Consider the following 22,322-nt stretch of genomic DNA (forward strand, 5'->3'; position numbering starts at 1 on the left):
GAACCTTTGTTAAAAATTTGAGTTTTTTTGTTTTGTCTTTTGTTAGTAATATTGACTATTCCAGCCAACAAAAAAGACATTCTCCAGAAGAAAATTTATAGATTTATAATATATATTTATTAAAATCATATTTTAGTCACCAAACATATTTAGAAATTTAAAAAGATAATACAATTAAATTCAAGCAAAATATTGCAAAATTGCAACCTACATAATACAAACAAAATTTGTAATTTTATTGCTTCTCTTGAATTTTCCTTTTTTTTTTAATTTGTATTTAATATTTTAATATAACATATGAATTTGGGTGTACAAGTTTTTGGACCGTTATCATAAGTTATTTTGTTAGATAAACTCCAGATTTGGATTCTGTACTGACTAATCTAATGTATATGTACAAATATAATATTGTATAGCTTCCTATTAGAAATTTGAATTTAAAACAGATTTGTGAGGGATGTACTCATATATATGCTAAGCACTGCACATACATACATACATACATACCATACATACATACATACACAGGGGCATAGCGGACATTTTAAAAGTGGGGGGGACGGCTGTATGAGATCATACATTCATATAATTATTAATCACCTGTTTCTAAATGATCTGTCTCTAAAATTGAGGGGGAACCTCAATATTTTTTACTGTCATCATGGCAAAGATAAAATAAATCAGTTATTAGAAATGAGTTATTAAAGCAATTTTGTTTAGAAATGTGCTGAAAAAAATCTTCTCTCCAATAAACAGAAATTGGGGGAAAAAATAAACAAACAGGGGGGATAATTCTGACTTCAACTATACATTTATAACTTAGAATTAAACTGAAAGTTATGTTACAAAAGATTAATTCAAATAAATTCTGTCATTTTAAACTTTTATTAAAGGAATTCTGAAAAACTCTTCCAATAGCAATTTAACTATTTATACTGTAGGAATGGATTAATTACCACAGCGGTTCGAACTGTAGTTCTGCTGAATGACTAAAAAATTATCAGTATTGATGGTAAAAAACTGTACATTCTAGTCAAATCATTCTTCAGCAATCTTATACCAAAAACGGAAATAAGGGCAGTATAAATAGCTATAAATGTGGGAGAGCGTTGATATTATATGATTGTATTGTATTGCAATATGGAGCAATTGAGCGTTGATGTTAAATCAAAAGTAATTCACAAATACTTGAAAATAAAATGATTTAATGACAATAATTCTTTATGGTTACAACTGAATTAAGTAAAAAATAACTGTATAAAATGATGAGATATGAAATGATAAAGCATATGATATAAATTGTACCCAGCTTAAATGTAAAATTAAAGTTACCAGAGGTAGAAGGAGAGACACAGGGGGAGGGAGAGAAAGACAAAGAGAGCAGTCCCAGAAGTTAGCCTGATTGCAGTAGAGTCAGAAAAGATAGACTCCAGAGGAGGAGAGGAGCAGAGCGAGAAAGCAGATTCGGAAAAGACAGGCCAGGAAAAGAGAGACCAGGAAAAGACCCAGAGCAGCGTTTTACCACCTATTTTGTATCTTTCTTGACCATGTGACTAAAGCCCAAATGTTGAGACATTCAAACTGACCAATCAACATGTGACCACATCGTAAAACCCCCAAAGTTCACACACCAGGCCTTCATGCACCTTCTTGAGTCAAAAAGACATGTTTTGTCATATAAACAAAACCATATGATAATTTAGCCTCTTACAATACTCTGTATTTTTTTTTATTCGTTCATTCATTTTCTGGAAGATGGTAAATTATCCACAAAAATAAAATGTGCTCAAATCTAAAAATGGTTTTGTCAGTGTGTTCTACCTTTCGCAGTCCCATATTCTCCAGTTTTTGGTCCAGTGATTCTTCTAGAATGGGTTTAGATTCTCTCATCAGCGCTGGCTTTCCTTTATGTATCTTTGGAACCTTCCACTGGGGTTCATCTGAGTCCTCCTGACCTGTAAACACACATTTTGTTTTAAGCCCACCATGGCATGATCAAAGTATGCATATACTGTGGTTTAAAACAAAAATAGCACATACTATCTCTGTCTTGTTCCTCTGGCTCCTCAGAAGAATCCTCGACATTCTGTGAAACAACTGGAACTACCAAATATAAGAGAAAAATGAACAAAACTTCATCCAATTCATGTCATTTTTATTTAATCTTGCAATGGCAAAGTTCATATTTGGCAGATATAATTCATTACCTGGGACTGGGTTGGCTGATAGTTTTTTAATCTGTGTGATAAAGCATCAATTAGAAGGATGATTGGCATTTAAGAATCATGACACCTGCATATAATTTTACAATAACTGAAGTCAGTTTATAAATCTAATTTTGAATTAATATAATTCAAAATTAGATTAAAGGTGTTAAAGGTAAAGAGTGCCACTTTTCAGTGTGAAATTACCTCAGTAAAGTTACAGCTATAAGACAGCTATACATTTGTAGCAGGTTTATTATGGTTTTGCAGTTATTATATTGTTTTTGTGATTATATTATTTTTGTTATTATTATATTAGACATTATTTCAATACTTTTTTTAATGTGTAATGTATACTTATGCTTAATTTCTTAAAAATTTATTTAAGTTTATATTTTGTAAACAAATTTATATTTAATTTTCATATATTTAGCTTCAGTTTAAGCTTTAGCTTTAGTAATTACTGTTTACTAATTATAGTTAACAGAACAGTGTAGACTAAACCAAAGTCTGGTTTTTGCACATTTTGATATATTAATTCATTTAGTAATAAATACATTAAAAAAAAAAATATATATATATATATATATATATATATATATATATATATATATATATATATATATATATATATATATATATATATATATATATATATATATATATATATATATATATAATTGTTTAAACAAGCATGAACCCAAAACCATACAAATGCACCTTACAGAAATAGAAGACGAAATTATTCAGCGACGATAAATGTGGTCATTGCTTTGAAACTGGTCATTACAATAGACATCACATGTCAGGCAATGTTTTTTGTTGTTCCTGAGCATTTCATCTAATTTAAACCATGCCATCTATGAGAGACGATCTTCATTCAATCAAATGACGGTAAGACTATTTAAAAAATCCACTACACTGAAAAGCAACATGGCATCACTTCACTCCAGACACAGATGTAAGCCCCATTTACAATGTTTTTATTCAGATTCACTGATATGTTTGCCAATATTTCATAGGTTGTTTGTAAAAAAGAGGGATTGCACTTAATTTAGGGATTAGCTTTAATTAAGGTTAAAAATCTTTTGTAACATTGCAAAAGCCTTAGATAGATATTTTCAACTATGTCGGTCCATTAGGATGTACAATGGGTTCAAAATCTGCTACTGACATTAAATCTCCAGTAATGCTGATTGATTTTTTTAAATTTAAAAAAATTACATTGATATACCAATTAATTGCTGAAACCATTTCATATGCAGAATATACAGATCTTGAAGTTCTTGAGCATATAGCTGATGGAAATATCTCAGATGTGGACATTATGTGGAGTGATGAGGAAAATGAAGATAAATCTTTTTCTAAACTAAATGCAATCTATACCCTACCTGACAAAAGTCTTGTCGCCTATCCAAGTTTTAGATACAAAAAATAATAACTTGACTTCATTTGATTATTTGGCATCAGAAGTGGCTTATATATATATATATATATATATATATATATATATATATATATATATATATATATATATATATATATATATATATATATATATATATATATATGTATATATATATATATATATATGGCAAATGGCTCTAGGTTATGCTTATTTTACCAAAGGAAAATGTGATCATGCCTTTATTTTTAATTATTTAATTAGAACAGTAAGGTCTGACTTTGCTTAGACAAAAGTCTTGTAACTTAACATAAATAATGTACAGTATAGAATATAAAGTCATGGTGCAGCGGAAAAACAATTAATATTGTGTATGACTCCCATGAGCTTGGAGGACAGCATCCATACATCTCTGCAATGACTCAAATAACTTATTAAGAAAGACACCTGGAATTGCAAAGAAAGCATTCTTGTTGGACCAGAGTTCAGCAAGATTATTTTGTTTCATCTTCAATGCCTCCTTCTTCATCTTAGCCCTGACATGCTTAATAATGTTCATTTCTAGTGACTGGGCTGGCCAATCCTGGAGCACCTTGACCTTCTTTGCTCTCAGGAACTTTGATGTGGAGGCTGAAGTGTGAGAAGGAGCGCTATCCTGCTGATGAATTTACCCTCTTCTGTGGTTTGTAATGTAATGGGCAGCACAAATGTCTTGATACCAGAGGCTGTTTATGTTGCCATTTATTCTGCAGATCTCTTGAACTCCCCCATACTGATGCCAAACCATGATTTTTCCTTCACCAGACTTGACGGATTTCTTTTGGAATCTTGGGTCCATGTGGGGTTCCAGTAGGTCTTCTGCAGTATTTGTGATGATTGGGATGCAGTTTAACAGATGATTTATCAGAAAAATCTAACTTCTGCCACCTTTCCAAATGATCAACTAGAAGTCAAGTTATTATTTGTTGCTCTTATAACCGGGATCGACTTTTGTTAGGTAGTGTACAAAAAAAAACCTCAAAATTAAAATTAAATTTTGTGTACTACCAATTTGTGATTTAAAAAATACATTTCAAGATTATACCAGCAATCATGTATGTTTTTTTTTTTTGTATTTCATATTGGTAATGTTCAGGAAGTACAACTGTTCTGACCTGATGTCCAATGAAATGTAGAAAAAATATATATACTTAAAGTTTGTTGAATTTGTATTATATTTATTTTATTTCTATATTTACAATTATTATTATAATTTAGTCTCATTTATAGGAGCCTCAAGAACTGTGAAAACATACCTTTACATTTTTCAGAAACTTGGAACATAATTCGGGCCTGAAGGGGGTTAATGCTTTGATAATGTTTGCATTTCTTATAACTAAATTATAAAAATCAGACAAACTCCTTCAAATTAAATAATAAAAATGTCATATTACTTAATAAAAAACATTTAAAAAATATATAATAATAATAATAATAATAATAATAATAATAATAATAATAAAAATAAGCCTGCAACAACTTGTTGACTGATTTCTTTGCACAAGGCCAATAAGATGTTAGTTATAAAGGCTAAAAAAGACTTTTGAAGATAAGCACTGGAATCAGAAAACATTATTTTTGTAATTCTGTTTGGTGTCTCTAGTGGCACTTCGCTATTAAGGTAACATTTTCTGACAAGAGTATGGCATTATAGCTGACTTTCATCCTCTGTTTGTGATTGTGGAGTAAATAACCAACCTTCTCTTCCTGGGATTTGATGAGTCTGTACTTCTGGCTCAGCTGAGAAGATAGAGAGACGACCTGCTGCTGAAGGTTCTGCACACTAGAAGTGGAGTTTTTTTCTATAGACAAGGCCTTCAGAAGCCTGGAGTTCTCGCTTTTCAGCTGTGACACACACACATACAAATTCTAGATGTTATGAAGTGATTCTAACATGATGCATTTGACTGTGCAATACTAGAAAGACTTGCCTCTTCGTTTTCCTGCAGATGTCTTTTCTGTGCTTCCTGAAATTTCCTCTTCCATTCACTTTTCTAAATCAACAAAACATGTATCATTTATTATATTATATTATATTATATTATATTATATTATATTATATTATATTATATTATATTATATTATATTATATTATCAGGGTTTCTGCAGGTATCTTCAAATCTGATTTAATGCTTTTTAATGTCTTATTTTAATATTATACACTACCCATGACTAACCACGGGCACCATACACATATGTATATTTTTCACGATGACACAATAAAAAAAATATATATTACTCTGAACAAAACGCAGAATTAGAAATGGCCTAGGGGACAGCTTAAACTGTCATAATTTATTTGAAGATATTTACACTCACCAGCCACTTTGTTAGGTACACCTGTCCAACTGCACGTTAATGCAAATTTCTAATCAGCCAATCACATGGCAGCAACTCAATGCATATAGGCATGTAGATATGGGCTGTTTCTCAATTCCAAGAACAAAGAGAACGGACTTGCTTTCGGAAGAATGAACAGATGCTGTGTTCTTCCTGATGGTCATGTGACCTTCACACATCTTTAATGGAAAATTATTTAAACATTACAGCATTTATGCAACAATTTATTGTTTTAACCCTTTTCAAAATATATACTATGCATAATTACTTTACAAATATACGTTGCACAATATAAATAAAACAGATTTCAATATGAATTTCAGCAAATAAATAACATTAATGTGTTTATTTCTTTATTAAGATTTTCAAGGTAATGTTTATATTCAATGTAATAATAAGATGATACCTGAGATAAATAAGTTATATCTCTGAACTTCAATTATAAATCTATACAACAATGCTGCGCTTCCCACCTCCAGTCACAATGACTTCTGGGAACTTCTAGAGCAAGTTTGGTGCTCAAGTGTGCATCCATGCATCCTCGATATCAAGAACACGCTCTTGCAGTCTTGAGTTTTGGAAGTGAACTTTGGAAGTTGATGATGACTTTGCTGTCTTATCCAGACACTTTATATTTAGTTAAGATTAAGTGGTCATTTAGCGACCCCTCCTGGTTATACATAGGCATTGCATTTTATGTTAGAGTCCTTATTTCATGACATCATAAATATGAGCCTAGGTATTCAGAAGCCACATGGAAGAGCACACGGCTGCAGCTATCATTTGCTCCTCGATTTAAGTTGTATTGAAGGCACATTCAGTATGTAGACATTGTTTAATCATAATTTGACTGAAGTTTATTCATGCTTACGCTATACTCATGCCATTATACATGCAAGATGTTAATTTGTTCTTTATTTTGTCAATTGTATCAGATATATGATTTGGTTAAGAGTGTAACCAGTGATCTATTTTGCATAAAGAACCGATTGTGCTTGTGTTTGTACCTATTATTGATCTAGCATACTTACCATTCTGTATTTTGTATGTTTTGCAATTTTACGTTATTCCATGATCAACAGTAAAAGGTTCAAACGTATCCCTTGAGTCTGTTGTCATTGGAAGAAGTTATTTCTCTGCCAAATCAAGCAAGGCGTTTGATAGAAGGGGCAGAACAGTAAAACGAATATCTTCAGTGATCAACTTCTAGTTTATGACACCACGGCGGGGAGCAAGTCAGCTTATGAGGTGATTCTTCAACAATGTCCAAGCCAAGTTCCGAAGCTGTATCACAGAAGCGAGCACCAAGCACATCATGCTCGTCACGTCACTCACATGGCTCATCGGCTGTAACCACCGCTGCCGCAATGGCACGAGAGGCTGAAGCAGTTAAAGCAAAAATAGCTTTTGCTAAGAAAGAAAGTGAACTGAAAGTACAATAAGCCTAGTTGGAAGCATCATTAGAGACTTTAAGACTAGAAAAGAAAGCTGCTGCCATACAAGCGAAAGCAGAGGCTTTAGAAACAGCGGCAGAAATAGAAGGCAGATCGGAATCAAGTTTGACAGAGCTTCCTATAGAGGATGCAACAGAACGCACACAGTCCTATGTATCAGAACAGATGGAGAGTAATGTGGATGCAGAGGCGCCAGTCCTGGACGGACCGTTTTATGATAAGGAAAGCATACGTTTTTCAGAAACGCAACAACCACAGAATACTGGATCATATTTGCAGCAGGAAGGGCAGTGTATGTCATATGCCACGCCTCCCAGATCTCAGCCTAGTAATGCAGAAAACATACAGAACCCTGCCATTTCACAGTCTACCAGCGTACGCTTCACACTCTCTGGTCAAGGCATACACCCAGTCACCTCAATATGTTTATCACACAGAATCCCAGTCTTCAGCAGTTCAAGGTAGTGAGGAAAGGACCAGGCATAGAGGGATGCCACTGGACTATTCTCAGACAACGTCAGGTACTCCCATGTATGCTGGACCTCATCAAAGTAATTTGTATGCGGACAGTCAAATCTCTGATGTGGTCAGGATAATTGCAAGACGCGACTTGGTGTCTACTGGCATTACACAGTTTAACGACCAACCAGAAACCTTCAGAGCATGGAGAGCATCCTTCATAAATTCTACAAAAGACCTTAAAATTTCACCAAGTGAAGAAATGGACTTGCTAGTAAGATGGCTGGGGTGCGAGTCAGCTGAGCATGCAAAACGTATTAGAGCTGTTCACATTAACTATCCATTACAAGGGCTCAGTCTGATTTGGAAAAGACTTCACGAAACATATGGCGCACCAGAAATGGTTGAAAGCTCTCTCTTTAGGAGATTGGAGAACTTCCCCAAAATATCAAACAGAGACAATTGCAGACTACGTGAGCTAGGTGATTTGCTCATGGAGATCCAAGCATCTATGCAGGACAGTGATCTGATGGGTCTTTTCTATCTAGACACACCACGAGGAGTAAACACAATAATTCAGAAATTGCCATTCAGCTTACAAGAGAAGTGGCTCACAGTGGGGTCTAAATACAAAGAAGATTACAGGGTTTCCTTTCCACCCTTCAAGTTCCTAGTAGAATTTGTATATCAGCAAGCAAAAATGCGCAATGATCCAAGTTTCTCCCTTACATCCATACATGAAGAGTCTTACAGACCAAATAAACAGTTAAACAAACCTGTCTTTCCCAGAGCTGTTGTAACACACAAGACTCACAAGACACACAAGACAGCGAAACAATGCTTTTTGCATGATAAACCTCACCCTCTGTCCAGATGTAGAGGATTCAGGATGAAATCTATGGAAGAGAGGAAATCATTGCTTAAACAGCAAGGTGTATGCTTCAAGTGTTGCAGCTCCATTTTACACATGGCAAAGAACTGTGACGAGGTCATCAAATGTTCAGAATGTGGCAGCAGTTCTCACATAGCAGCACTCCATCCAGGTCCAGCACCCTGGACGATTGATCCAAAACATCCTGTAGCTGAAAATCAGAAAGTGAGCAAAGACATTACTTTGGAAACAGAGGTATCCTCAGCATGTACAGAGGTATGTGGAAACAGTCAACTTCTATGTCCCTGCTCGAAGGTCTGTCTTGTGAAAGTCTTTCCTGTAAACCACGCAGAGAAAGCAGTCAAAGCATATGTCATACTAGATGATCAAACAACAGATCACTCGCAAGATCAGAATTCTTCGATCTGTTCAGCATTATGGAACGCAGCATAGCTTACAGCCTCAAAACATGTGCAGGGACGATAGAAACTGAAGGCAGGATAGCTCAAGGCTTTCAAGTGGAATCTCTAGATGGAGGCTTGATCTTATCCTTACACGCTCTTCTAGAGTGAAACGAAATCCCTGGCAATCGCTCAGAAATTCCTACTCCAGAAGCGATTAGTAAGCACAGGCACTTAAAACATCTTACTAGATGTATATTCCAGAGCCTGACCATCATGCTCCCATTCTACTTCTGTTAGGCAGAGACATTATCAGAGTCCACAAAGCCCATAGGCAAGTGAATGGTCCACCAAATGCCCCCTTCGCGCAAAAGTTGGATTTAGGGTGGGTAATTATTGGAGACATCTGCCTTGGGAAAGTTCATAAACCTACATTCGTCCAAGCTTATCACACACACATTCTAGACAATGGTCAGTCTACACACTTTCAGCCATGTCTGAACAACTACAACATAAAAGAAACATCTGAAAGCATCTCTCACCATGTCTCAGATCAGGGAGAGCTCTCAAAGACTGGTAGAGTGGGACATATTTCAGAAAACAAAAGACGACGAGAAAACAGCACCATCTATCGAGGACAAACTGTTTCTGCAGATCATCAGAATCAGTTTTATTGCCAAGTGTGCTTCACACACACAAGGAATTTGTTTTGGCTACAGAAGCTTTCAGAGTACATAAAGTGACAAGTGACAACACAAAATAAATATGAAAAAAAAAATGATAAAGATTAAACAGATGCGGTTAGTCAAGAAATCTAGATGTTGAGTTGTATGTACAGATTGTTATAAATATACAGGTTATAAGGTGCTGTGTAAAAATGTGAATGTAGAAAGTATCGCATTGTATATTGATATAAGGTGCTGTGTACAAGTGAGTATGAGAAAGTATTGCACATATTTATTGCACAGTAGGGGAATATTTAACTGTTCATAAGGTAGACAGCCTGAGGAAAGAAACTTTTCCTGTGTCTGGCTGTTTTTGTGCTTGGTGCTCTAAAGCGCTGACCAGACGGTAACAGTTCGAACAGGTAGTGTGCTGGGTGTGAGGCGTCCAGAGTGATTTTGCGAGCCCTTTTACTCACTCTGGAAGAGTACAGTTCTTGTAGTGTAGGAAGGGTTGTGCCAGTGATTCGTTCAGCAGTCCGGACTATTCACTGTAGTCTACCGAGGTCGGTTTTGGCAGCTGAGCCGAACCAGACGGTGATTGAAGTGCAGAGGATAGATTGGATGACAGCTGAGTAGAACTGTTCGAGCAGCTCCTGTGGCAGGTTAAACTTCCTCAGCTGACGAAGGAAGTACAGTCTTTGCTGGGCTTTCTTCACAATAGAGTCTATATGAATGTCCCACTTCAGATCCTGAGAGATGGTGGTGCCCAGGAACCTGAATGACTCTACTGCAGCCACAGTGTTGTTCATGATGGTGAGTGGGGGGAGTGCAGGGGGGTTTCTCCTAAAGTCCACTATCATCTCCACTGTTTTGAGCGTGTTCAGCTCCAGGTTGTTGTATCTGCACCATAACACCAGCCGCTCCACCTCCTGTCTGTATGCAGACTCGTCACCATTCTGGATGAGGCCGATAACAGTAGTGTCGTCTGCAAACTTAATGAGTTTGATGGAGGGGTCTTTTGCAGTGCAGTCGTTGGTGTACGGGGAGAAGAGCAGTGGGGAGAGAACACATCCCTGGGGGGCACCAGTGCTGATGGTATGGCTGTCGGATGTGATTTTGCCCATTCTGACTAGCTGTTGTCTATCTGTCAGAAAGCTGGTGATCCATTGACAGACAGAGCTAGGAACAGAGAGCTGGGCTTCATGGCCACAGATGTTAAGGCCACAGGTCTGTAGTGATTGAGTCCTGTGATCTTTAGCTTCTTCGGGCTTGGGATGATAGTAGAGCGCTTAAAGCAGGATGGAACTTTGCGCTGTTCCAGTGATCTATTGAAGATATGTGAGAAAATGGGAGCCAGCTGGTCAGCGCAGGTTCTCAGACAGGCTGGTGAGACACCATCTGGCCCTGGTGCTTTACTTCTCTTCTGTTTACTGAAGATCAGACGCACATCATCCTCATTGATCTGAAGTGCAGGGGGGGGGGAGAGGAAGATGGCTGGAGGTGTTGATGGCTGTGTAGGGAGATGGTCCGGGCTGTATTGATGTGGTATTGATGGCCGTGTAGGGAGATGGTCCGGGCTGTGTTGATGTGGTGTTGATGGCTGTGTAGGGAGATGGTCCGGGCTGTGTTGATGTGGTGTTGATGGCTGTGTAGGGAGATGGTGTGTGGTGTCTGGTCATAGGTGTCAAATCTACAGTAGAACATATTCAGCTCGTTTGCAATATGTTTATTGCTGTCGATACTGGGAGACGGTGTCTTGTAATTAGTGAAACCTTTTAAGCCTCTCCACACTGATGCAGGGTCGTTAGCTGAAAACTGGTTTTGCAGCTTTTTGGCATAGCTTTTCTTAGCCACACCAATCTCCTTTGTCAATGTGTTCCTGGCCTGATTGTACAAGATCCTGTCACCACTCCTGTAAGCATCCTCTTTGGCCTGACGAAGCTGTCTGAGTTTTGGTGTGAACCATGGTTTATCATTGTTAAATGACAAGTAGGTCCTGGTAGGGATGCATAACTCCTCACAGAAAGTGATGTATGATGTTACAGTCTCTGTGAGCTCGTCCAGATCTGTGGCTGCAGCTTCAAAAACATTCCAGTCAGTGCATTCAAAACAGGCTTGTAAGACCTGCTCAGTGTCGTTGGTCTATCTCTTGACAGTCCTTAATACTGGCTTAGTAGTTTTAAGTTTTTGCCTGTAAGTTGGTATAAGATGAACCAGGCAGTGATCGGAGAGTCCTAGAGCTGCTCTGGCGACGGAGCGATATGCATCCTTTATTGTGGTGTAGCAATGGTCCAAAATGTTATTGCCTCTGGTGGGGCATGTAATGTGCTGTTTGAATTTAGGCAGCTCATGTGTGAGTTTTGCCTGATTAAAGTCCCCAAGTGATAAAAACATAATGATAAAAACAGAGTCCGGGTGTTGTTGTTCTGTCTCTGTGATCAGATCAGCCAGCTGTTGCAGCGCAGTACTCACGTGTGCTTGCAGTGACATGTAAACACAGACGAGAATGAACGAGGAAAATTCTCTTGGTGAATAAAAAGGCTTACAGTTAATGAAAAGCACTTCCACATCAGGACAGCACATCTTCTTTAACACAGTTACATCCGTACACCACCTTCTGTTGATGTAAAAGCATGTCCCATCACCGCGCGTTTGCCCGTTGACTCCGTATCGCGATCTGCTCTGTACAGCTGAAAGTCCGGTAGGTTTAATGCGCTGTCCGGAATGGCTTCGTTTAGCCAGGTTTCCGTGAAACACAGGACAGCAGAGTTGTTAAAGTTCTTGTTTTTGCATGTGAGAAGAAGTAGTTCGTCCATTTTTTGTTAGGAAGAGAGCGGAGATTCGCCAGATGGATGCTGGGCAGTGCCATTCTTAAGCCGCGTTGTCTTAGCCTGACGAGCGCGCCGGCTCGCTTCCCAGGCTTGCGCGTCTTGTAGCGTTTCCACAGTGCGGTTGCTCCGCCGATTACAATGTTCCGCAAAACGCCACAAAAATCAAAATCCAGTTCTTGATTAGTTGGTGTGCACTGCCAAATGTTCAGCAGCTCGTCCCTGGTGTAACTGATCGTGTTTCATAAACATAAAACAGGACAGACTAACAAAAACAGTGCAAACACTGGAGAGCTCCACACCGAGGTGGCCATCCGCGGCGTCATCTCATGAGAGCAATCAGAGAAGTCTACAAAGATGATGAAAATTCATGGGTTTCCCCACTTCCGTTCAAAGAGCAAAGACAACTTCTGCCGAACAACCGTCCACAAGCAGTGGAACGCCTTAAGTCACTTTTGCGATTTTTCAGAAGAAAGCCAGAGATCAAAAGGGACTTTGTGGCCTTTATGGAAAAGCTATTCGAAAACGATCACGCAGAGATAGCTCCTTCAGTCAGTCCCAATGAACAGTGTTGGTATTTGCCTTCCTTCGGGGTATACCATCCCAAAAAGTCATCCCAAATGAGAGTAGTCTTCGACTCAGGTGCTCTCTATAAAGGTGTATCACTGAATAAGGTCCTCTTGACAGGTCCGGACCTCAATCACAGTCTTCTTGGAGTCCTCATGCGGTTTCGTAAAGAGCCCGTCGCTTTCATGGTGGACATACAACAAATGTTCTACTGCTTCAGAGTTCAGCCCGCAGATAGGAACTACCTCAGGTTTCTTTGGTTTCATGAAAATAACCTAGAGAATGAGCTCACCGAATACCGTATGAAGGTACATAGGCAATAGTCCATCTCGGGCAGTGGCCATCTACTGTCTTCGCTGTGCAGCTCAAGAAGGAGAAACTGATTTTGGTGAAGATGCCAGACAGTTTGTAGAGGAAGACTTCTACATGGATGACGGACTGAAGTCTTTACCCTCACCAGAAATGGCTATAAGCTTGCTAAAAAGGACACAAGACATGCTGGCTGGATCTAACTTGAAGTTACACAAATTGGCTTCAAACAGTAAGAAAGTCATGCAAGCGTTTCCATCTGACGATTATGCCAACTCACTGAAAGAGCTGGACTTAGGTGTTAATTCACTTCCTATGCAACGCACTCTTGACTTAATGTGGAATTTGGAGACAGACTGTTTCAACTTCCAAGTGCAAAGTGATAATAGACCATACACTAGGCGTGGACTGTTATCAGTGGTAAACAGCTTGTACGACCCACTAGGATTTGTGGCTCCTATAACAGTTCTGGGCAAGTTATTACTGAGAGAATTGACCGCAAACGCAACTGACTGAAACTCCTCCTTACCTACAGGTCAGGAGCCGTGGGATTCATGGAAAAATTCTCTGCAAGAGTTGCCACATATACAAGTCCCGAGGAGCTATGGACTCATATCACCATGTGCCAAGTTCACGGAGCTTTCTGTGTTTTCAGATGCTTCTGAGAAGATAATTGCAACTGTCGCTTACCAAAAAACAGTTGAATCCAACGGTAATTGCCATACAGGATTTGTCACAGGCAAAGCAAGATTAGCGCCACTACCAGAGCTCTCTATACCTCGCCTGGAACTATGTGCGGCTGTGTTGTCTGTGAACATGATGTAAACTTTCATTGCGGAAATTGCTATCAAGTTTAACGAGATATACCTCTGCACGGATAGTCGAGTTGATTTCATGTCTACGTGAGCAACCGTATACAAAGGATTCGGAGTAGCACTAAGCCAGAGCAGTGGCATTATGTGAGCTCAGAGCACAACCCTGCGGACATTGCACCACGACTGATAACTCCAACTAAATTGCAAGACACAATTTGGTTCAGCAGACCTGCGTTTCTGCATTGACCAAAAACTGAGACTGTCCCTAAAGCACCCTTTCCACTTGTTGATCCCGATCAAGATTTAAAAGTTTGCACGCATATGACACTGTCATATACCTCAGTCTCAAAGCATTTTGAAAATTTTTCTGTCTGGAACCACTCAATCAGAGCTATTGGCAAGTTGATTCACATTTCACACTCTTATAAGCAAGACCAAAAAAGCCACATTCCAGCATGCGAAGGTTGGCACTGTTGCAAACTGCCCCTGAGTGCTGACACCATACTTCAGAGCACAAAAGTTGTCATTCGTACAATACAACAGGAAACATACACTGATGAGTTGCAGTGCCTGAAACAGAATAAACCCCTTCCTAAAACAAATACTCTTCAAAAACTAGACCCCTTTGTTGATCACAGCAGACTGTTAAGGATTGGTGGTCGTCTGATCAAAGCAAATCTAAGCTCAGAAGAAAAGAGGCCTTTCATCATACCTGGCAAGAGCCACGTAGCCTTACTCCTCATACGGCACTTTCACGAGCAAACACATAATCGAAATCTGCAAAATCTTGGATTCCATGATATTTCAGACAACATCCTCCAGGCTCACGCATGAAGTACTTTCCACCTTTATGAGCGAAGTCACAGCCATTATAAACAACAGACCTTTCATCTTGACACCTGCTACCCTACTTACCCAAAAGTCCGGTACCAACTTAGTTCCACCCGAGAATTATGAAAAGCCTGACCTATACAACCAACAGTGGCGTATGGTGCAAAACCTTGCAAGTACCTTTTGGGACAGATGGCGAAAACAGTACCTTGCAACACTACAGTACAGGCGAAAATGGCAACATCAACAAACAAACATTTCCAAAGGAAGCATAGCTCGTCTGTCCAGTTTCTGCAATTTTGCAGTATTATTCCTGCTTATTTCGGGTCTGTTCGTGCAGAACAGCAGTGCCTTTACATCGTACACCCGACAGGAGATCTTGGATATTGGTTTGTGCATTCCGGACAGTTTTATTAGCAATCTTCGACTCATCCATGAGATCGCCAGAACACCCAGGCCTGAGAGCCCTACCCGGCCGGGCGGAAGTGCTCGAAGGCTGCGCAGAGAACGTAAACAAAGACGGGGGAAGCGCGGCGGGCTAAGAGCTAAGCTAAAGCTAACACCACACCGGCTCTCTTTACCCAGCATCTTTCTCGCCAATGTACAGTCACTGGTGAACAAAATGGATGAGATTCGACTGCGCATCAACCAAAGCAAAAGATTATGGAACTGTAATGTCATGATTTTCACAGAAACATGGCTAAACAGCGGGATACCAGACAACGCTGTATCGCTAACTGAGCATCAAACATTCCGAGCAGACAGAACAGCGGATGACTCCGGTAAGACCAGAGGCGGAGGATTATGCATTTATATAAACAAAGCTTGGTGCACAAACTCTGTCGTCGTTGGGAGACATTGCTCTGTTAACCTGGAATTTCTAATGGTTAAATGTAGACTATTTTATCTGTCACGGGAGTTTACCTCCACCATAATAACTGCTGCCTATATTCCTCCCGAAGCTGATGCCAAGCTTGCTATGGATGAACTTCATGCAGCCATCAGCAAACAACAGACTGCTCACCCGGAGGCTGCTTTTAATGTTGTGGGGGATTTTAATCACTCAAACTTAAAGACAGTGCTCCCCACATTCCATCAAAACATTTTCTGCCACACAAGGGGAAACAAAACTTTAGACCAAGTTTACACAAACATGTCTGAAGCATACGCTGTGACCCCCCTCCCCCACTTGGGTCAATCAGATCACCTTTCTTTGTTCCTGACCCTCAAGTACTCACCCCTCATCAACCGTGTGAAGCCATTAGTAAGGACCATTAAAGTGTGGCCAGCAGGGGTGGACTCCACACTCCAGGACAGGTTTGAACACACAGGCTGGAGTATGTTTGCTTCCCAGGCCACATGTGGCTCTCACACAGACATTGATAGTTACACTTCCTTTGTTCTGGAATATATCAACACCACCATAGACAGTGTTACAAGCCAGAAACAGATCACCACATACCCAAATCAAAAGCCACGGATGAACAAGGAGGTGCGCCTCCTGCTGAAGGCACACAACACTGCCTTCAGATCAGGGGATGCACAGGCCTACAGCACTTCCAGGGCTAATCTGAAGAGGGGCATCAAAAAGACCAAGCACTGTTACAAGCTAAAGCTAGAGGAGCACTTTTCCAACTCTGATCCTCGGCGCATGTGGCAGGGCATCCAGGCCATCAGCAACGACAAACCCAGCCAGTCCACCCCCACAGCCACAAATGTCTCCTTCCTGAACGAGCTAAATGACTTTTATGCCCGCTTTGAAAGAGACAATACAGAACCCTACACCAGGAACACTTCCTCAACTGACCACTCACCTATCACACTCACCTCCTCAGAAGTCTACACCGCACTGAGTCGGATCAATGTGTGTAAGGCTGCTGGACCAGACGGTATCCCTGGGCGCGTCCTCAAAGCATGTGCAGAACAGCTCGCTGGGGTATTCACAGACATGTTGCTTAACCTAGCAACTGTGCCAACATGCTTTAAAACCACCTCTATTGTGCCAGTGCCCAAACACTCCAGCCCAACATGCCTGAATGACTACCGCCCTGTAGCACTCACACCCATCATCATGAAGTGCTTCGAGCAGTTGGTCCTGGCACATCTGAAAGACTCTCTGCCATCCACACTGGACCCACATCAGTTTGCCTACCGTGGCAACAGGAGCACAGAAGTCTCCATAGCACTACTCACTCACCTGGACAATAAAAACACTTATGCACGAATGCTGTTTGTTGACTTCAGCTCAGCATTCAACACTGTCATACCCTCTAAGTTACTGATCAAACTCAAGAGACCTGGAGATCGACGCGTCTCTCTGCAACTGGGTTATGGACTTTCTGACTAACAGACCTCAGAATGTTAGATCAGGCCACATCTGCTCCACCACCGTCACACTCAACACTGGTGTACCACCGGGCTGCGTGCTGAGCCCCTTCCTCTACTCCCTTTTTACCATCGATTGTAGGCCTGTGAACAGATCCAACACCATCATCAAATTTGCAGATGACACCACAGTGATTGGTCTAATCAGCAATAATGATAAGACAGGCTCACATGATCCCATCAACATTAATGGGATGGCCGTTCAGCCTGTCTCATCCTTCAAGTTCCTGGGGACCCACATCTCAAAGGACCTTTCCTGGACTACCAACACCTCCAGCCTGGTCTAGAAGGCTCACCAGCGCCTATTCTTTTTGAGGCAACTTAAGAAGAACCAGCTTTCATCAGCTGTCTTGGTGAACTTCTACCGTTGCACAATAGAAAGCATCCTGACCAACTGCGTCACAGTCTGGAATGGAAGCTGCTCTGTCGCTGAGCGTAAGGCACTGCAGCGGGTGGTGAAAACTGCCCAACGCATCACAGGGACTACAATGCCAGCCATTGAGGACATCCAGAAGTAACACTGTCTGCGCCGAGCACACAGTACTCTTAAGGACACCTCTCACCCTGCTCACAGACTGTTTTCTCTCCTGCCTTCCGGCAGGCGCTTCAGGCTCCCCTGGACAAAAACCAGCAGACTGAGGAACAGCTTTTTCCCCAGAGCTGTCTCCCTTTTGAACTCTGCCCCTCAATGACTTTTTTGCCCCCCCCAAAACACCCCCACACTCCTCTAACTTATACTCCTCACAATCACTGCACTATTTAACATTTGCACATTTAAAGTTTGCATATACTACTGTACTATAAACTGTACATACCCACTGCACATGGACATTTGTAATTATGTTTATCTATCTGCACACTTCTGCTATTAATAGCAACCTATACATATATTCATTTATTGTAAATCTGTTCATAGCTAATACAACCTGTATATAATGTTCATAGTATATCCATCTGTAAATATTACCATAGTTTTTTCTATAACGGCACTTTATAAATTATACCTATATTCTGCACTTGCTGCTATTGCACTGCTGGTTAGACCTAAACAGCATTTCGTTGCCTTGTACTTGTACATGTGTAAGACAATAAAGTTGAATCTAATCTAATCATCTAAAAGAAAGGTTTGGCATTCACGGAATACCAGACGGGGAGTGTGCTGTCTTATCCAGACAATATATATTTAGTTAGGATTAAGTGGTCATTTAGCGAGGTATTCAAAAGCCGCATGGAAGAGCACACGGCTGCAGCTATCCTTTGCTTCTCGATTTAAGTTGTAATGAAGGCACATTCGGTATGTAGACATTGTTTAATCATAATTTGACTGAAGTTTGTTTATGCTTACGCTATACTCATGTCATTATACAGCAAGATTTTAATTTGTTCTTTATTTCGTCAATTGTATCACAAATATGATTCGGTTAAGAGTGTAACCAGTGATCTATTTTGCATAAAGAACCGATTGTGCTTGTGTTTGTACATATTATTGATCTAGCATACTTACCATTCTGTATTTTGTATGTTTTGCAGTTTTACGTTATTCCATGATCAACAGTAAAAGGTTCAAACGTATCCCTTGAGTCTGTTGTCATTGGAAGACATTATCTCTCTGCCAAATCAAGCAAGGCATTTGATATAAGGGCAGAACAATGACGGTTACCACTATCAGTGAGCAGCAGTTGTGGGCACAAATGCCTTGTTGATGCCAGAGGTCAAAGGAGAATAGCCAGACTGGTTACAGCTGATAGAAAGGCAACAGTAACTCAAATAACCACTTGTTACAACCAAGATATGCAGAAGAGCATCTCTGATTGAACAACACGATTTCTGCTGTGACGTTCAGATGGTAGGGTCAGAATTTGCTGTCAACAACATGAAAGCATGGATCCATCCTGCCTTCTATAAACGGTTCAGGCTGGTGGTGGTGGTGTAATGGTGTGGGGGACATTTTCTTGACACACCTTGGGCCCATTAGTACCAGTTGAGAATCCTATCTAAGTATTGTTGCTGACCATGTCCATCCGTTTATGACCACAGTGTACCCATCTTCTGATGGCTACTTCCAGTAGGATAACGCCTACACAGTCACCAGATCTCAATCCAATAGAGCACATTTGGATGTGGTGGAACAGGAGATTCACATCATGGATGTGCAGCCGACAAATCTGCAGCAACTGCGTGATGCTATCATGTCAATATAGACCAAAATCTCTGAGGAATATTTCCGGTACCTTATTGAATCTATGCCACAAAGGATAAAGGCAGTTCTGAAGGTAAAAAGGGGCACTAGTAAGGCGTACCTAATAAAGTGGCCAGTGATTGTACATATAGGTTTACACTTTGTGCAATACTGCCTTATCTAAAAACCTCCTCAATACCATAACATTATAACATATACACAGACTTAAGAAAATGGGGAAATCGGTTATTATATGGTACAATCACATCCCTGAATGAATCAAGTGCAATGAATGCTTGTCTGGTTCATCACAGCCTCACTAAATGTCCTGTGTCACACCAATTTTGCACCAGCTGGACCAAATTACCAAACTGGTTTTGTGTTTTTATCACAATTTGCAAAAGTAATTTAAAAGAAGTTATTACTGAAGCTATATTCCAAATACATTGGTAATACTGATTTATTCTTAAAAACTAGGTCTTAATTTTGCAAAAAAACTATTTAATGACTTTTAATGCTTTTTAATGCCCTATGGAAGGCTGTATTTAACATTTTATATAACTTTATTCCATTCCTCTCTAAAAAGACTTGATTCTGATGGTCAGTCACAACATTTCAGGCTATATTATTCCCATTACAACCACAGAAACTAGTAACACAGGCTCATCCAAGTACTTTAAATCAACAATGCAGTCAGTGAATATGTTCACATCCATAATTATATGCTTGTCTGTACCAGCACTGTTTTTGGCTGTTTTTGACTGACTTTCGCCATCTTGTGACTGAAAAATTGTATAGGTTACTGTATGCTACATTCACCTTTTTTTCTGTCAGTTCTGTTTAATAAAACAATTTAATAAACTATTAAAGCTCAAAACAATGTTTTGTCTAGTTTTTAAATTAATAAGCAGGATAAAGTACATCAAGGTACAGAATAAATCCCAACAGGATTATCAGCAGCTTGAACCGCCTGCATGTACATTATCCGTTATATATCACACCTTTAAGTTGATTTTTTTAAAATAACAGTTTTATTTCTTCATGAATACTTTTAATTTGTTAATTTATCACCATTTCAGCTTATTTTTAGCAACAGTCACTAAAATAAATAATTGTAAATAAAACAAAAATATATTATTATTGTAGACAATATTTTTTTAAATCAGTGTGTTACTTGATAATTTTTTTTAATTATTTGTTGAACTGACAAAAATAAATTAAAAACATAAAATCTAAAAATAAAATCTATTTAAAAGTATTAATAACTAGGTAGCTCAGTGGTTAGCACTGTCACCAAACAGCAAGAAGGTCCCATGTTGGCGTGGGTTTCCTCCGGGTGCTCCGCCTTCCCCTCACAGTCCAAAGACATGCGCTATAGGTAAATTGAATAAACTAAATTGGTCATAGTGTATGTGTGTGAATAAGTGTGTATGGGTGTTTTCCAGTACTGGGTTGCAGGTGAAAGGGCATCTGCTGTGTAAAACATATGCTGGATAAGTTGGCGATTCATTCCACTGTGGTGACCCCTGATGAATAAGGGGACTAAGCCGAAGGAAAATTAATGAATGAATGAACACTGAACAAAATAAAAATAAAAACCAATACAGTTCTGAATAGTTTGGCAAAACAACTAAGAACATATTTCATGGATATAATGATATTTCATATTTTGATCATCTATTTTGTAGCTTTGATTAGTTAAATATTATGGTCTTTATTCGAACCTTATTAGTCTATGAATTAATCAGTACAGTTTCTAAAAGTAACTATTCAGACTTTATGTCCACATTGGAATCATTTATTGAGCGCTTAAAAGAAATTGTATTTTACTTTTTTTTTGTAGATGAAAAAATCTCTTTATTGCAAACAGAGGACATTGTAAAAAATTTGCCATTAGAAATGAAAACATGAATTATTAATTTCAAAAGTGCACTGTGTTAATGATTCATACATGGCTGAACAAATAAAAACTCACCTTTATGGCCATTCTCTCTCTCAGCTCTCTCTCTCTGTTTTCTCTGATTTCTTTCTCAGGGTCACTGTCTTGTTGTAAACGTGCATTGTTGAATCCAGCCATTTCTTTGTTCTGTAACACCAGCAGTTTCTATAGATAAAATAACGACAAAGTTACACAGAATGTTTTACAATAACATCAAACTATCTTTCCATCCCATATAAAACACTATTATATTCATCCAGTAGCTCCTCAGTTGAATGTCTGGCAAAAATACAAAGCACAAGATCTGTCTCCATCTGCTGGTCACACACATAAACATTTTAAACCAATGTGTACTCACAGCCTCAATAGATGAGCTCTTGCTTGCCATGTCTTTATACTCCTGGAGAAACAGCTGTCTCAGATCTGCAATTTCCTGATTAAATTTCCTTCTCTCATCTTCTTTCCATCTTTCCAGTGCTTCCTTCTCTGACTGTTCTCTCCTTCGCTGCTCCTCTTGTTCCTGAAATATTTTGACGATTTTGCAACATGTTAAATGCAATGTTTTGTGAGAGAACACAAAAATCACGAAAATCGATTTTTTTTCCCACTTTCACTGTACAAAAAAGTACAG

General features: G+C 39.2%; 1 protein-coding gene and 1 long non-coding RNA gene across 2 annotated transcripts in view; both read right to left on the reverse strand.

Annotated features, from left to right (window-relative positions):
* The window catches only part of dzip1l (DAZ interacting zinc finger protein 1-like), a 68,579-nt gene that overhangs the window by 14,386 nt on the left and 31,871 nt on the right, over nucleotides 1-22,322 (reverse strand). The window contains exon 11 of the mRNA XM_056459069.1: nucleotides 1,822-1,955. Within this exon, the coding sequence (XP_056315044.1) occupies nucleotides 1,822-1,955 (134 nt within the window). The remainder of the gene's footprint in view (nucleotides 1-1,821; nucleotides 1,956-22,322) is intronic.
* On the reverse strand, nucleotides 5,580-22,177 carry LOC130230127 (uncharacterized). Its single transcript, XR_008837921.1, has 3 exons — nucleotides 22,050-22,177; nucleotides 21,728-21,856; nucleotides 5,580-5,642 (listed from the first exon to the last, which is right to left on the reverse strand). It is a non-coding gene; the product is annotated as an uncharacterized LOC130230127 (long non-coding RNA).

The sequence above is a fragment of the Danio aesculapii genome, chromosome 6, assembly GCF_903798145.1.
Source record: "Danio aesculapii chromosome 6, fDanAes4.1, whole genome shotgun sequence".
In the NCBI taxonomy this organism is placed as follows: domain Eukaryota; kingdom Metazoa; phylum Chordata; class Actinopteri; order Cypriniformes; family Danionidae; genus Danio; species Danio aesculapii.